This window comes from Lithobates pipiens, unplaced genomic scaffold (assembly GCF_037356315.1).
Source record: "Lithobates pipiens isolate NorthernLeopardFrog02 unplaced genomic scaffold, aLitPip1_a1.2 Scaffold_19, whole genome shotgun sequence".
NCBI lineage: Eukaryota > Metazoa > Chordata > Amphibia > Anura > Ranidae > Lithobates > Lithobates pipiens.
This window is the reverse complement of record NW_027507764.1, coordinates 9,006,237-9,021,881: the sequence shown is the minus strand read 5'-3', so window position 1 is coordinate 9,021,881 and position 15,645 is coordinate 9,006,237. Positions and strand designations below refer to the sequence as shown.

General features: G+C 42.5%; 1 protein-coding gene across 1 annotated transcript in view; it reads right to left on the bottom strand.

Moving 5' to 3' along the window:
- Positions 1 to 15,645, bottom strand: part of LOC143997901 (NACHT, LRR and PYD domains-containing protein 6-like) — a 207,014-nt gene that overhangs the window by 125,735 nt on the left and 65,634 nt on the right. Inside the window, exon 7 of the mRNA XM_077493723.1 lies at positions 14,468 to 14,638. Within this exon, the coding sequence (XP_077349849.1) occupies positions 14,468 to 14,638 (171 nt within the window). The remainder of the gene's footprint in view (positions 1 to 14,467; positions 14,639 to 15,645) is intronic.

Sequence of the window (15,645 nt, the reverse complement as noted above, 5' to 3'; positions counted from 1 at the left end):
TAAGTTTACATACCCTGGCAGAATTTATGATTTCTTGGCCATTTTTCAGAAAATATGAATAACACAAAAACGTTTCTTTCACTCGTGGTTAGTGTTTGGCTGAAGCCATTTTTTATCATTCAACTGTGTTTACTCTTTTTATATCATAATGGCAACATAAACTACCTAAATGACCCTGATCAAAAGTTTACATACACCCCCCCTTTAACATCAATGACAGCTTGAAGTCTTTTGTGGCATTTGTGGATGAGGCTCTATCTTCTCAGATGGTAAAGCTGCCCATTCCTCTTGGTAAAAAGCCTCCAGTTCCTTTAAATTCTTGGGCTGTCTTGCATGAACGGCAGGTTTGTTATTTCCCCAGAGGGGCTCAATGATATTGAGGTCAGGAGACTGAGATGGGCACTCCAGAACCTTCACTTTATTCTGCTGTAGCCAATGACAGGTCGGCTTGGCCTTGTGTTTTGGATTATTGTCATGTTAGAATGTCCAAGTACGTCCCGTGTGCAGCTTCCTGGCAGATGAATGCAAATGTTCCTCCAGTATTTTTTGATAACATACTGCATTCATCTTCAACAATTTTTACCAAATTTCCTGTGCCTTTGTAGCTCACACATCCCCAAAACATCAGCGTTCCACCTCCGTGTTTCACAGTAGGGATGGTGGACCTTTCATCATAGGCCTTGTTGACTTCTCTCCAAATGTAGTGTTTATGGTTGTGGCCAAAAAGCTCAATTTTGGTCTCATCACTCCAAATTACTTCATGCCAGAAGGTTTGAGGCTTGTCTCTGTGCCGTTTGGCGTATTGTAAGCGGGATACTTTGTGGCATTTGCGTAGTAATGGCTTTCTTCTGGCAACTCGACCATGCAGCCCATCTTTCTTCAAGTGCCTCCTTATTGTGCCTTTTGAAACAGCCACATTACATGTTTTCAGAGAGTTCTGTATTTCACCTGAAGTTATTTGTGGCTTTTTCTTTGCATCCCGAAAATTTTTCCTGGCAGTTGTGGCTGAAATTTTAGTTGGTCTACCTGACCGTGGTTTGGTTTCAACAGAAAACCTAATTTTCCACTTCTTGATTGGAGTTTGAACACTGCTGATTGGCATTCTCAATTCCTTTTTTGATATCCCTTTCCTGTTTTATACAGTTCTACCACCTTTTCCTCGCAGATCCTTTGACAATTCTTTTGCTTTCCCCATGACTCAGAATCCAGAAACGTCAGTGCAGCACTGGATGAAAGATGCAAGGGTCTGTCAGGAGTCCAGAAACTCGTTGACCTTTTATACACACACACTAATTACAAGCAAACAGATCACAGTTGAGGATGGTTACCTTTAATAGCCATTCAAACCCCTTTGTGTCAACTTGTATGCATGTTATCAGATCGAAATCACTGGGGTATGTAAACTTTTGATCAGGGTCATTTGGGTAGTTTCTGTTGTCATTCTGATTTAAAAAGAGTAAACGCAATTGATTGATAATAAATGGCTTCAGCCAAACACTGACCATGAGTGAAAGAAAACAATTTGTGTTTATCATTCATATTCTCTGAAAAATGGCCAAGAAATCATAAATTCTGCCAGGGTATGTAAACTTATAAGCACAAGTGTATATACCTGAGGGTAAAAAAATTTCTACACTTGTGCATGACAAAAAAAAATTGTCAAGTTTCCTTTAGATTCGTTAATCTAGTTATTTAGTTTGACGAACAAGATATAAAAGGGGATATCTCAATCACTTAGTGGTACAAGTGGCTATCCCAGACGTTTATACTAAGTATAGAGTGCCATCGTCCATGATGAACATATGCAAAACACAAAGACTATAGGGACTTATGGACTTTGTAGGCACTAATGCAACACAAATATTCAGTAGGTAGTTGCAATAAGAGTTCAATTCAAAAAGGCCTACATAGAAGTTACCCTTTTTGGACATGGTGCTAAAGCTGCAAGTAGCCTCTGATTCGCACATAGAGTCGCATAAAATGCTGATCCAGGCAGTAGAGGAAAGCGATTTTGTAGCATCTAAAACGCATACGCAATGCGTAAGTTAAAAATCGATGACTAGACAATGTAATACTAGAATAAACTACTATATAAACTGGATTGCAGGAGTTCATTGAAAACATAATGCTTAGTATGTCCAATTTTATATTTTTTTATTTATTTTTTATTATTTATTGTTCTTTTATATATTTATATCTTATTCTTATTTATTTATTATTTTATTATTTGTACTATATATATATATATATATATATATATATATATATATATATATATATATATATATATATATATATATATATAATATATATATAATTGTGGCAGCACGCAGGTAAAATCACCTGGTTGTATCCAGGATGGTAAATATGTGTGTCCTAGATTCAGGCTTTATGCAGACTTTTACAATTAGAGGGGAAGAGTTAATGAGCCCAGCTGTAGTAAGTGGGCTCATTAAGACCTCTACAAAAAACCCCAGCATGCTTAGGGAGATGCTCCATCCTGGAACCAGTTTTGTGTTGTATAGACTGGGGAGTGTGTCACCTGTACTGTGCGGTGAGTTAACGCCTGTGTGGCAAAACCTTTACAACAAAGGCAGGGACTGGGGCAGCACAAGGCTGCACCCAGTTGTTAGACAGGGAGTCTACGTGTGTAGTTAGAGGTCAAGCTGACCAGGATTTATTTTCTTGTTTTATTTTGTTTGGCTGTTATATGTATCACTGCATGGAGCATAAATAAACCGCATCTTTTGTTTTTTGAACCTACACCGCTGTCTGCTGTGCCTGACTTTGTGTTGTGAACCCATCCAGGGGGTCACACACACCCGCTGCCGAGCTAACCCCTCACAGTATATATATATATATATACACACACACACACTAAATCTAGTAATATAATAATGTAGAGAAAAAAAAACTTTTATGTAGGCCTTTTTTTTAATTGAACTCTTATTGCAACTACCTACTGAATTACTATATTGTGTATGCCCCCACAGTGCCCATATAGGATTATCTCTGTTGCTGCGCCCTTTACCGCCCCTTTGACACACATTGTACCTACATGTTAATGATTATCTATTCATTTTATACTAGCATGTTTTGATTTAAATAATTTTTGTATTGTACATGATTATATTAGAACCGTTTTGTTTTTTTCTTTTTAAGAATTCTATTGCGCCCCAGAAGAAGCGTTCATACGAGATGCGAAACATGTCGGGCATGAACTTGGGACCCTATATCAGCACATTGTCAATGTGAATGTATATCTACACTTTAATCTTGAATTTGTTGTGTACTGATTAATTATACCATACAGTGTATGAATATTATTTGTGCTGATTCAAGGTCTCTCTTGAATGAATACCTTATTTTTCTTTGGTTTTTAATCATGTTTTTTGTCATATGAAATTTTTGATAATAAATTATTTTTAATATAAAATATTTGTGTTGCATTAGTGCCTACAAAGTGCATAAGTTCCTATAGTCTTTGTGTTTTGCATTAGTTATTTAGTTTAGTTAAATTTGGTTGATTTGTTTAATTTGTATTCGGAATTCTTTTTATGTATTTTATCAAAACATTTTTTTTTTTTTCCAAAACAAATCGTTTGAAAATCGATAAATTTTGAATCAGTCAAACATTTTAGAATTTTCATTTCGAATGTGGCAGCCAAAATGTTTACGTTTAAAGTGCATTTTGACTCTTTAAATCACCTTTTGGCTTAAAGTATTATCAAACCCACAACAGTAAAATCAGTCTGTATATGCAGTAAAGTATACATGTAATACTCACTGTGGAACCTACGGGGTTAATCCTCTGCATTGTGCAAAAGGCTGTTTGATCCTGTCTTTTCTGATCCTCCCCTTCTTCAACTGACTACAACCCATCTTGAGATAGAACAGAGCATTAGGTGTCAGGCTGCACATGCTCAGTTTGGTGTGTATTGCTAGTTTTACTTTTTCTTGGGAGGGTGCATGTGATCAGCACAGGGCCAATCAGCACTGTCCAGACAGAGGGTCAGAAGAGAATGAAAACTCCTCCTACAAGCTTTACTAGGAACTGACAGAAGTCACAAGATTGCTATATACTACTGATGAGAAAAGGTATTTATCAGTTTATATTTACTAAAATAACTGCATTTCTATGTGCTGTGTACAGTGGGAGGCTGGATATAGTGACTGCAGGCTCCTGGGTTTAGTAACACTTTAACTAAAAGCAGCATTATTTCAAAATGGTACTTTAATAACAAAGTCTTTGATTTCAGAAATATGTTTCCGTTCAAATTCAAATGGAATTTTATCTAAAATTCGATTTTCGGAAATTCAGCCGAATTTCTTTTTCGTTAATCGGTAAACTTTGCTTATGCTGTAATTCGGATATTCGGATAAATTCGAATCTCCAAATAATGAAAAATGTGTCCAAATTTTTTTTGAAAAAGTGTTCCGCGAAGTGAACCGCACGTCTATAAATTTTCAATGGTAGGGTCTGTGCCCACCTATTAATCAAACTATTAGTGGTGTTTGTTAGTGACTTAGGCCTCATGCACACGAGACGCAGTTAAACGCGCGTTCAGATGCAGTTGGACAGTTTTTTCAACTGCACCTGAACTCATTCAATGTTATCCTATGTGTCCATGCACACAGTCTCGTTTTTTTGCGTTTATATGCAGTTGCGTTTAATCACGTTTTTCCAGAAGCAAAAAAATGCGTTCAGAGACAAAAATTTCTGCGTTTCAGACGCAAAACGGGGCTAAACGCGGCTAAACGCGGCTGAACGCGGCAACCGCGTTTAGCCGCGTTTGCGTTTATATGCGTTTTTAAAGGTGACCTTTTTTTTTACATTAAAAATCTCAAAAATGATTGCAAATGATGAAAAACCATTAGAAAAATATTTTAAACAATTGCAATTGCAAGTGGACAATCCACAACTTGTGGCAAGTGACGTGGCAAGTGGACAATCCACAACTTGTGGCAAGTGACATGGCAGGTGGCAAGTGATGTGGCAAGTGGACAATCCACAACTTGTGGCAAGTGACGTGGCAGGTGAAGTGGCAAGTGACGTGGAAAGTGGACAATAGACAACTTGTGGCAGGTGACGTGGCAAGTGACCTGGCAGGTGACGCGGCAAGTGACTTGGCAGGTGACGTGGCAAGTGGAAAATCAACAACTTGTGGCAGGTGACTGGCATGTGACGTGGCAAGTGGACAATCCATAACTTGTGGCAGGTGACGTGGCAAGTGACGTGGCAAGTGGACAATCCACTTGTGGCAGGTGACGTGGCAGGGGACGTGGCAAGGGACGTGGCAAGTGGACGATCCACAACTTGTGGCAGGTGATGTGGCTGGTGACGTGGCAAGTGGACAATCCACATCTTGTGTCAGGTGACGTGGCAGGTGACGTGGAAAGTGGTGTGGCAAGTGGACAATCCACAACTTGTGGCAGGTGATGTGGCTGGTGACGTGGTAAGTGGACAATCCACAACTTGTGGCAGATGGCATGGCAGGTGACGTGGAAAGTGGACAATCCACATCTTGTGGCAAGTGACGTGGCAAGTGGACAATCCACAACTTGTGGCAGGTGATGTGGCAAGTGATGTGGCAAGTGATGTGGCAAGTGGACAATCCACAGCTTGTGGCAAGTGACGTGGCAAGTGGACAATCCACAACTTGTGGCAGGTGATGTGGCAGGTGACGTGGCAAGTGAACAATCCACAACTTGTGGCAGGTGACGTGGCAAGTGACGTGACAGGTGAAGTGGCAAGTGACGCGGCAAGTAGACAATCCACAACTTGTGGCAGGTGATGTGGCAAGTGACGTGGCAGGTGATGTGGCAAGTCACGTGGCAAGTGGACAATCCACAACTTGTGGCAGGTGATGTGGCTGGTGACGTGTCAAGTGGACAATCCACAGCTTGTGGCAGGTGGCATGGCAGATGACGTGGAAAGTGGACAATCCACATCTCGTGGCAAGTGACGTGGCAGCTGACGTGGCAAGTGACATGGCAAGTGGACAATCCAAAACTTGTGGCAGGTGACGTGGCAGGTGACGTGGCAAGTGACGTGGCAGGTGACGTGGCAAGTGATGTGGCAAGTGGACAATCCACAGCTTGTGGCAAGTGACGTGGCAAGTGGACAATCCACAACTTGTGGCAGGTGACGTGGCAGGTGACGTGGCAAGTGAACAATCCACAACTTGTGGCAGGTGATGTGGCAAGTGACGCGGCAAGTAGACAATCCACAACTTGTGGCAGGTGATGTGGCTGGTGACGTGGCAAGTGGACAATCCACAGCTTGTGGCAGGTGGCATGGCAGATGACGTGGAAAGTGGACAATCCACATCTCGTGGCAAGTGACGTGGCAGGTGATGTGGCAAGTGACGTGGCAAGTGGACAATCCACAATTTGTGGCAGGTGACGTGGCAGGTGATGTGGCAAGTGGACAATCCCCAACTTGTGGCAAGTGACGTGGCAAGTGGACAATCCACAACTTGTGGCAGGTGCCGTGGCAAGTGACACGGCAAATGCAAGTGTACAACTGCTCTCTATGCTGCTGCTGCTCACTCTGATCAAAATAGCAGAAATAGTTAAAAAAAATGCTTTGAGAGCTTGGGGAGGGTCTACATGATGTTATCTTTATAAACGCGTCTAAACGCAAACGCGTCTAAACGCGTCTAAACGCGTCTAAACGCGACATGCAAACGCGGCAAAACGCGCGTTTCTAAACGCGCGTTTCAGCTTTTTTTTGACAGAGGTTTCATCTGCGTCTCGTGTGCATGAGGCCTTATTGTGAAAAATCAATTTATGTTCGATAGCCTCAGTCTATACTTACATCGATCTTATTGTGAGCTTTTTTTTTTCTTATTAATATCTTTAACAAAACATTTTTTTACATATTTATACATCACTACACATTCAATATTAACAATCACTAAATATGGATTAACTTCTACTATCCTTTTCATTACATTAATCTATTACTATACCTCATTTATCTAAATTCAGGTTTATGTCTCTATTTGTATAATAACTCCATATATTATTTATATTCCTCCCACTTTCACCCATACATTCATCCAATCAATACAAAAAGAAGAAGAGAAAAAAAAAATGTTGTGAGCTTTTTAAAAGATTTCTGCTTGGCAAAATATTTTAATTTGTTTAATTATTTTTTTTTTTTTAATAATTATTCTTGTATTGGAGGGAACTGTGATTTGATGGCTTTAGCTGAAAGGTTCGTTTTTTCTTTTCTACATAGGTTCCTCGAAGCTAGTGCATTGTTGGTTCACTTACCTTTTCCTTCGATTTCCCTTCTAAATGTTTTTTTTCTTTGTCTGAATATCTCACTTCCTGTTTCTCCTCAGTAAACTTCTCACCATCATCCGAGCGGTGGTTAGTCAGCCAGAACAGCTTACTGAACAGCTTAGGCTCGGTTCACACAGGGGCAACACGACTTTTGGAGGCAAATTGGACGTGACTTGATGTGATTTGACGTGACTTGGACGCGACTTACAACACTACTTTAAGTCGCCCCAGGCCAGGCGACTTGCCGTGGCCAATCAGAGAATGAGCTCTCAGGGGGGAACTCCTTTTTGAGAGCTGATAATTCTCTGAGAGTCGCCTCTGTATAGACGGAGATCCGACTTGGAGGCGACCTCCATTGAAATCAATGGGTACCAGTCACCTACAAGTCGGATTGAAGTAGTACAAGAACCTTTTCTGAAGCCGGAGCGACTTCAGTAGTGTGCATTAAGACGGCTCTCATTCACTTACATTGATTTCTACATGTTGTGCGACCTGAGGCGACTTGAAGTCGGATCTGAGTCGCCCCTGTGTGAACCGGCACTTACTGAGGAGGAACAGGAAGTGAGAAATTCAGACAAAGAAAAAAAAACATTTATAAGGGAAATCGAAGGAAAAGGTAAGTGAACCAACAATGCACTAGCTTATAGGAACCTATTTAGAAAATAAAAAAACGAACCTTTACAACCCCTTTAATCATTCAGGCTTTCCCTGACATTACTTAAATCCAGAGGATTTCACCCACAGTACATTTCTTTGCCACCAGATGGATGCCCTAAAAAAAAAAAAAAAAAAAAAAAACACACACACTTCCTCTGAGCCCAGGTCACCCTGAAAAAGCTCCAGCCTGTGACTGGAAGCACTGCAGTAATGGGCATATCCCTGTCACAGCGTTCTTCTATCGGCATGCATGTCATGGATGCAATGACTGGCTCCTTGAGCTGCTTCACCCTCTTACACAGAGGCGGCTCTAGGCTTTGTGAGGCCTTAGGCAAAACCTAGACATGAGGCCCCACTCACGCCCATAATGGGAAAAATAATTCAAGCAATAAAAATTAACTGTATAAATTGTATATAATAAGAGCCTTAAACGCTATGAACTATAATTTCACAGTTTCTAGAATTTTCTCAAGCAAAATCATTAAACATATATATATATATTACATGCACACAAATATAAATACAATTTGCGCAGCTACTACTAGTAATGTGTAGTAGTAGAATAAAAGTCAAAAATCATATTTCTTCATTCACATGAAGCTCAGGTTAATATAACCCAGCACAGAGTTCCGCCTTACATCAGAGTCTGCAACAGGATTCCCCCTTACAGTGCAAGGGGAAATTTGATGTAAGGGGAATGCTGCAGACTGGAGTAAGGGGGAACTTTAAAGTACGGTGGGCTCTGGTGACTAGAGATCACCTTATATCAGAGTGAACAGCATTCCCATTTACATCAGAGTTCCCCTTTTTATCAGGGTCCCTGGAGTTCCAACTTGCATTTAAAATGAGAACGCCAATGTGGGGGATACGCTGGTGACCACAGACCACAGAGTTAATACACTAAGGTGAAGGGGAGGTTACTAATATAAGGGGGAACCTTTATATCAGTGCCTCCTTACCTTACTGTATTCACTCCACCTTACATCACTGACCCTCATCAGACTATCCTGTCACTGACGTCCTCTCAGGTTCACTGGTGCAGGGCTCAGCCAGACAGTCCTCTCTGGGCTCCGGCTTGGTGGCTCTAGTTTCATCCTCTATTATCCTCTACACAGTCTACACAAGTCAAACTCCTCTTGTGACCCCCATCCTAGCAGCGCTCCAGCTCTTGACTCCTTTGCAGAATGCACAATAAAGAAGATGGTCAGAGACTGTGCAGACATGATTCAAGAGATGGTCAGAGACTGCAGACATGATACAAGAGATGATCAGAGACTGCAGAAATTATACAATAGATGGCCAGAAACTGCGGACATGATACAAGAGATGGTCAGAAACTGCGGACATGATACAAGAGATGGTCAGCGACTGCACACATGATACAAGAGATGGTCAGAGACTGCACACATGATACAAGAGATGGTCAGAGACTGCACACATGATACAAGAGATGGTCAGAGACTGCACACATGATACAAGAGATGGTCAGAGACTGCACACATGATACAAGAGACGGTCAGAGACTGCAGACATGATACAAGAGATGATCAGAGACTGCAGAAATTATACAATAGATGGCCAGAAACTGCGGACATGATACAAGAGATGGTCAGAAACTGCGGACATGATACAAGAGATGGTCAGCGACTGCACACATGATACAAGAGATGGTCAGAGACTGCACACATGATACAAGAGATGGTCAGAGACTGCAGACATGATACAAGAGATAATCAGAGACTGCAGAAATTATACAATAGATGGCCAGAAACTGCGGACATGATACAAGAGATGGTCAGAAACTGCGGACATGATACAAGAGATGGTCAGCGACTGCACACATGATACAAGAGATGGTCAGAGACTGCACACATGATACAAGAGATGGTCAGAGACTGCACACATGATACAAGAGATGGTCAGAAACTGCGGACATGATACAAGAGATGGTCAGCGACTGCACACATGATACAAGAGATGGTCAGAGACTGCACACATGATACAAGAGATGGTCAGAGACTGCAGACATGATACAAGAGATAATCAGAGACTGCAGAAATTATACAATAGATGGCCAGAAACTGCGGACATGATACAAGAGATGGTCAGAAACTGCGGACATGATACAAGAGATGGTCAGAAACTGCGGACATGATACAAGAGATGGTCAGAGACTGCAGAAATTATACAATAGATGGTCAGAAACTTCGGACATGCTACAAGAGATGGTCAGAGACTGCAAATATGATACAAGAGATGGTCAGAGACTGCAGATATGATACAAGAGATGGTCAGAGACTGTAAATATGATACAAGAGATGGTCAGAGACTGCAGACATGATACAAGAGATGGTCAGAGACTGCACACGATACAAGAGATGGTCAGAGACTGCAGACATGATACAAGAGATGGTCAGAGACTGCACACATAGATGGTCAGAGACTGCAGACATGATACAAGAGATGGTCAGAAACTTCGGACATGATACAAGAGATGATCAGAGACTGCAGACATGATGCAAGAGATGGTCAGAGACTGCAGACATGATGCAAGAGATGGTCAGAGACTGCAGACATGATACAAGAGATGGTCAGAGACTGCACACGATACAAGAGATGGTCAGAGACTGCAGACAGGATTCAAGAGATGGTCAGAGACTGCGGAAATTATACAATAGGTGGTCAGAAACTGTGGACAAGATACAAGAGATGGTCAGAGACTGCAGACATGATACAAGAGATGGTCAGAGACTGCAGACATGATACAAGAGATGGTTAGAGACTGCAGAAATTATACAATAGATGGTCAGAAACTGCGGACATGATACAAGAGATGGTCAGAAACTGCGGACATGATACAAGAGATGGTCAGAGACTGCACACATGATACAAGAGATGGTCAGAGACTGCAGACATGATACAAGAGATGATCAGAGACTGCAGAAATTATACAATAGATGGTCAGAAACTGCGGACATGATACAAGAGATGGTCAGAGACTGCAGACATGATGCAGGAGATGGTCAGAGAATGCAGGCATGATACAGGAGATGGTCAGAGACTGCACACATAAAAACAGGAGACGGACAGAGATTGCAGAGATAAAAACAGGAGACGGTCAGAGATTGCAGAGATAAAAACAGGAGATGGTCAGAGATTGCAGAGGTAAAAACAGGAGATGGTCAGAGGTTGCAAACATAGAAACAGGAGACGGTCAGAGATTGCAAACATAGAAACAGGAGACGGTCAGAGATTGCAGGGATAAAAACAGGAGACGCTCAGAGATTGCAGAGATAAAAACAGTAGATGGTCAGAGGTCGCAGAGATAAAAACAGGAGATGGTCAGAGGTTGCAGACATAGAAACAGGAGATGGTTAGAGGTTGCTGAGATAAAAACAGGAGATGGTCAGAGGTTGCAAACATAGAAACAGGAGACGGTCAGAGATTGCAGGGATAAAAACAGGAGATGGTCAGAGATTGCAGAGATAAAAACAGGAGATGGTCAGAGATTGCAGAGATAAAAACAGGAGATGGTCAGAGATTGCAGAGGTAAAAACAGGAGACGGTCAGAGGTTGCAGACATAGAAACAGGAGATGGTCAGTGATTGCAGAGATAAAAACAGGAGATGGTCAGAGATTGCAGAGGTAAAAACAGGAGATGGTCAGAGGTTGCAAACATAGAAACAGGAGACGGTCAGAGATTGCAGGGATAAAAACATGAGACGCTCAGAGATTGCAGAGATATAAACAGTAGATGGTCAGAGGTCGCAGAGATAAAAATAGGAGATGGTCAGAGGTCGCAGAGATAAAAACAGGAGATAGTCAGAGGTCGCAGAGATAAAAACAGGAGATGGTTAGAGGTTGCTGAGATAAAAACAGGAGATGGTCAGAGGTTGCAAACATAGAAACAGGAGACGGTCAGAGATTGCAGGGATAAAAACAGGAGACGCTCAGAGATTGCAGAGATAAAAACAGGAGACGGTCAGAGGTCGCAGAGATAAAAACAGGAGATGGTCAGAGGTCGCAGAGATAAAAACAGGAGATGGTCAGAGGTCGCAGAGATAAAAACAGGAGATGGTCAGAGGTCGCAGAGATAAAAACAGGAGACGGTCAGAGATTGCAGGGATAAAAACAGGAGACGCTCAGAGATTGCAGAGATAAAAACAGGAGACGGTCAGAGGTCGCAGAGATAAAAACAGGAGATGGTCAGAGGTCGCAGAGATAAAAACAGGAGATGGTCAGAGGTCGCAGAGATAAAAACAGGAGACGGTCAGAGATTGCAGGGATAAAAACAGGAGACGCTCAGAGATTGCAGAGATAAAAACAGGAGACGGTCAGAGGTCGCAGAGATAAAAACAGGAGATGGTCAGAGGTCGCAGAGATAAAAACAGGAGACGGTCAGAGGTTGCAGACATAGAATCAGGAGATGGTCAGAGGTTGCAGAGATACAAACAGGAGATGGTCAGAGGTTGCAGACATAGAATCAGGAGATGGTCAGAGGTTGCAGAGATACAAACAGGAGATGGTCAGAGATTGGTAATGACAAGCAAACTCACTTTGCTGCAGCATCCATCGAACACTTGCAGGGGGTGGTTCCTTGAGAAGGGGAAAGACTTGTGCTGGGGGGTGAGGGGAGTGGATTTCATATCCATCCCCCCTTGTAGCACCAAGTCTTCTACAATCCTAAAGTGCCCATATATCCTCTCCAAGTGGATATACAAACAAATCCAAGTGTAATGCATGTTTAACCCCCCCCCCCCCCCCCGTAAGTCTCACTTTTAGTCTATTAAAAATGACCTCAGATCAGCGCTGTCCCGGCAGAGCTGCGTGGCTGTCCTTCCTCCCTGCCTCCTCCTCTGTGTCCAGGAAAACATCACAGCAGGTGGAGGAGGGGCGGGGTCAGCGCGCAGAGCTCCGTATGTGAATGTCAGCCAGGGAGAGATGGCACTTTGCGGCTGTCATACAAAGCGCTGCTCATGGGAACCAAGGCATCCCGCGGGCATTCCGGGACTCTGATTCGCCAGCACTCCAGATTGGGACATTGTACAAGTTGCGTGACGATCCCAGGGATGTTGAGCTATGGGCAAATTAGGCTTTTGCGAGGCCCCTCGGATTTCGAGGCCTTAGGCAAACGCCTAAACTGCCTAATTAGAGAGCCGCCTCTGCTCTTACATTCCCAGCTCTGCTATTCAGGGAATTAATTTTTTAACTTTTTTTAACTTTTTCAGCAGTTCAGCTCTACAAGCTGTATATACAAATACAATTCACATTTGATGGCTGTTCACCAGTCGCTGCATTTGTTTTGGACGAGTTCAAAGCAAATGCCTTTAACCACTTTCAGACCGGACCATTTTGCTGGTCAAAGACCAGACCACTTTTTGCGATTCGGCACTGCGTCGCTTTAACTGACAATTGCGCTGTCGTGCGACGTGGCTCCCAAACAAAATTGAAGTCCTTTTTTTCCCACAAATAGAGTTTTCTTTTGGTGGTATTTGATCACCTCTGCGGTTTTTATTTTTTGCGCTATAAACAAAAATAGAGCGACAATTTTGAAAAAAACGCATTATTTTTTATTTTTTGTTATAATAAATATCCCCCAAAAATATATAAAAAAAACATTTTTTTCCCTCAGTTTAGGCCGATACGTATTCTTCTACATATTTTTGGTAAAAAAAAAATCGCAATAAGCGATTATTGATTGGTTTGCGCAAAAGTTATAGCGTTTACAAAATAGGGATAGTTTTATAGCATTTTTATTAATATTTTTTTTTTTTTTTTTTTTACTAGTAATGGCGGCGATCAGCGATTTTTATTGTGACTGCGACATTGTGGGGGACCCATCGGACATTTTTGACACATTTTTGGGACCATTGTCATTTATACAGTAATCACTGCTATATACAAATGCAGTGATTCCTGTGTAAATGACACTGGCAGTGAAGGGGTTAACCAGTGGGTGGCAGTGTAGGGGTTAAGTGTTCCTAGGGGTGTGTTACTAACTGTGGGGGGGTTGGGCTTTCATTTAGTGAACACTGATCTCTGCTCCAATCACGTGGAGCAGAGATCAGCGTCACTAGTTGCTAGGCAGAATGGAGAAATGCTGTTTACACTGCATTTCCTCCATTCAGCCGTCCCGTGAGACGATCGCGGGGATGCCCGCGGCGATCAAGTCCGCGGGTCCCGCGACCGGACTCACGGGGGTCCCGACCATCACGGGAGCGCATTGAATATTGGACGTACATGTACGCCAATATGCCTGCCCGTGCCATTCTGTCAACGTACATCGTCGTGCGCTGGTCGGGAAGTGGTTAAAAGGTCACTTGAGTGAATAGCAGTAAAGAATTGATGGTGGGAGAATTTCCCCATTTATAAAGAGCTCCCTTCATTTCATTTACTAACAAATCACAGGACTTTATCTCAGGTTCTGCAGGGTACTTTTTAAATGTCTGAGTACAATACACAGAAGTTTTATTCCATATTCTGCAGATCATTAGATCACTAATGGTAGAATTCTCACCTTAGATCCTGAAGGGTACAGCCGGGATCTTGGAGTCCCTCACATAGAAGTTTAATCCCAGAGTCTTGAAGATTATTGTCTGATAAATCCAGTGTGATGAGGGACTGGTTATTTATGAGAATGGAACGGAGATCATTACAGCAGGAGGAAGTCAAACCACATCCAATCAGACTGCAGAGAAAAATATAGACACATCACATTGTGCATTAAAGTGGTAGTAAACTAAAAAAAAAAAAAAAAAAAAAAAAAAGAGTTAAAGAGTTAAAAAAAAAAAAAAATTAATTGTCTACAGGTTAATGCCATAATGTGCTAGTAAGCAGCGCAAAATTATTACTATTAACCACTTCATCCCCGGAAGAATTTAACCCCTTCCTGACCAGAGCCCTTTTTGTGATTCAGCACTGCGTCGCTTTAAATGACAATTGCGCGGTCGTGCGACGTGGCTCCCAAACAAAATTGACGTCCCTTTTTCCCCACAAATAGAGCTTTCTTTTGGTGGTATTTGATCACCTCTGCGGTTTTTATATTTTTGCTCTATAAACAAAAGAGCGACAATTTTGAATAAAACACATTATTTTTCTCTTTCATTCATTGACGGGCACAGCTCCAGTAATCTTGACCGTAGGGTTATTACGTCACCTTCAGGAGAGGACTAGGCAGAACATGTTATACATGTGAAAACAACAGAAATTTACAGTTCTGCCCAGGGGGCGGTCCCTCTGGCAATAACCCCTCAGCCTGCTTCCTGCAGCTCAGTTTTTTTCTGCCTAGTGAAGGAGAAGGACCTAGGCTCCCTGCGGGACCATCGGTCCTGGGGATTTTTCTTCTGGATTTTGCCTTTTGCCCAAGATTTTAAGATACTCTGATCTGCTATCAACATCCGGCTGGGTGACAGGCTGGATAATATATATCCTTTTAGTCTTCCAGCCTGGCCATCAAGAGTGTGCAGAACCTAGCTATGCGCCGGGTCGGCCACAACATGCCCCTCAGGCTCCAGGGGCGGCCAGTGAGCGCATGCTCCAGGGCACACGCATGACCGGTCTACCGATGTCTTTGTCACAGTATGCTATGGCCAGCAGCCACCCCATACTGCTTGGGTCTGTGATGGGATGTCCCCAGCTCACCCGGATGGTAAGTACAGCTCTTCCTGCCTCGGTGGGGTTGAGCAGCTGGGCATT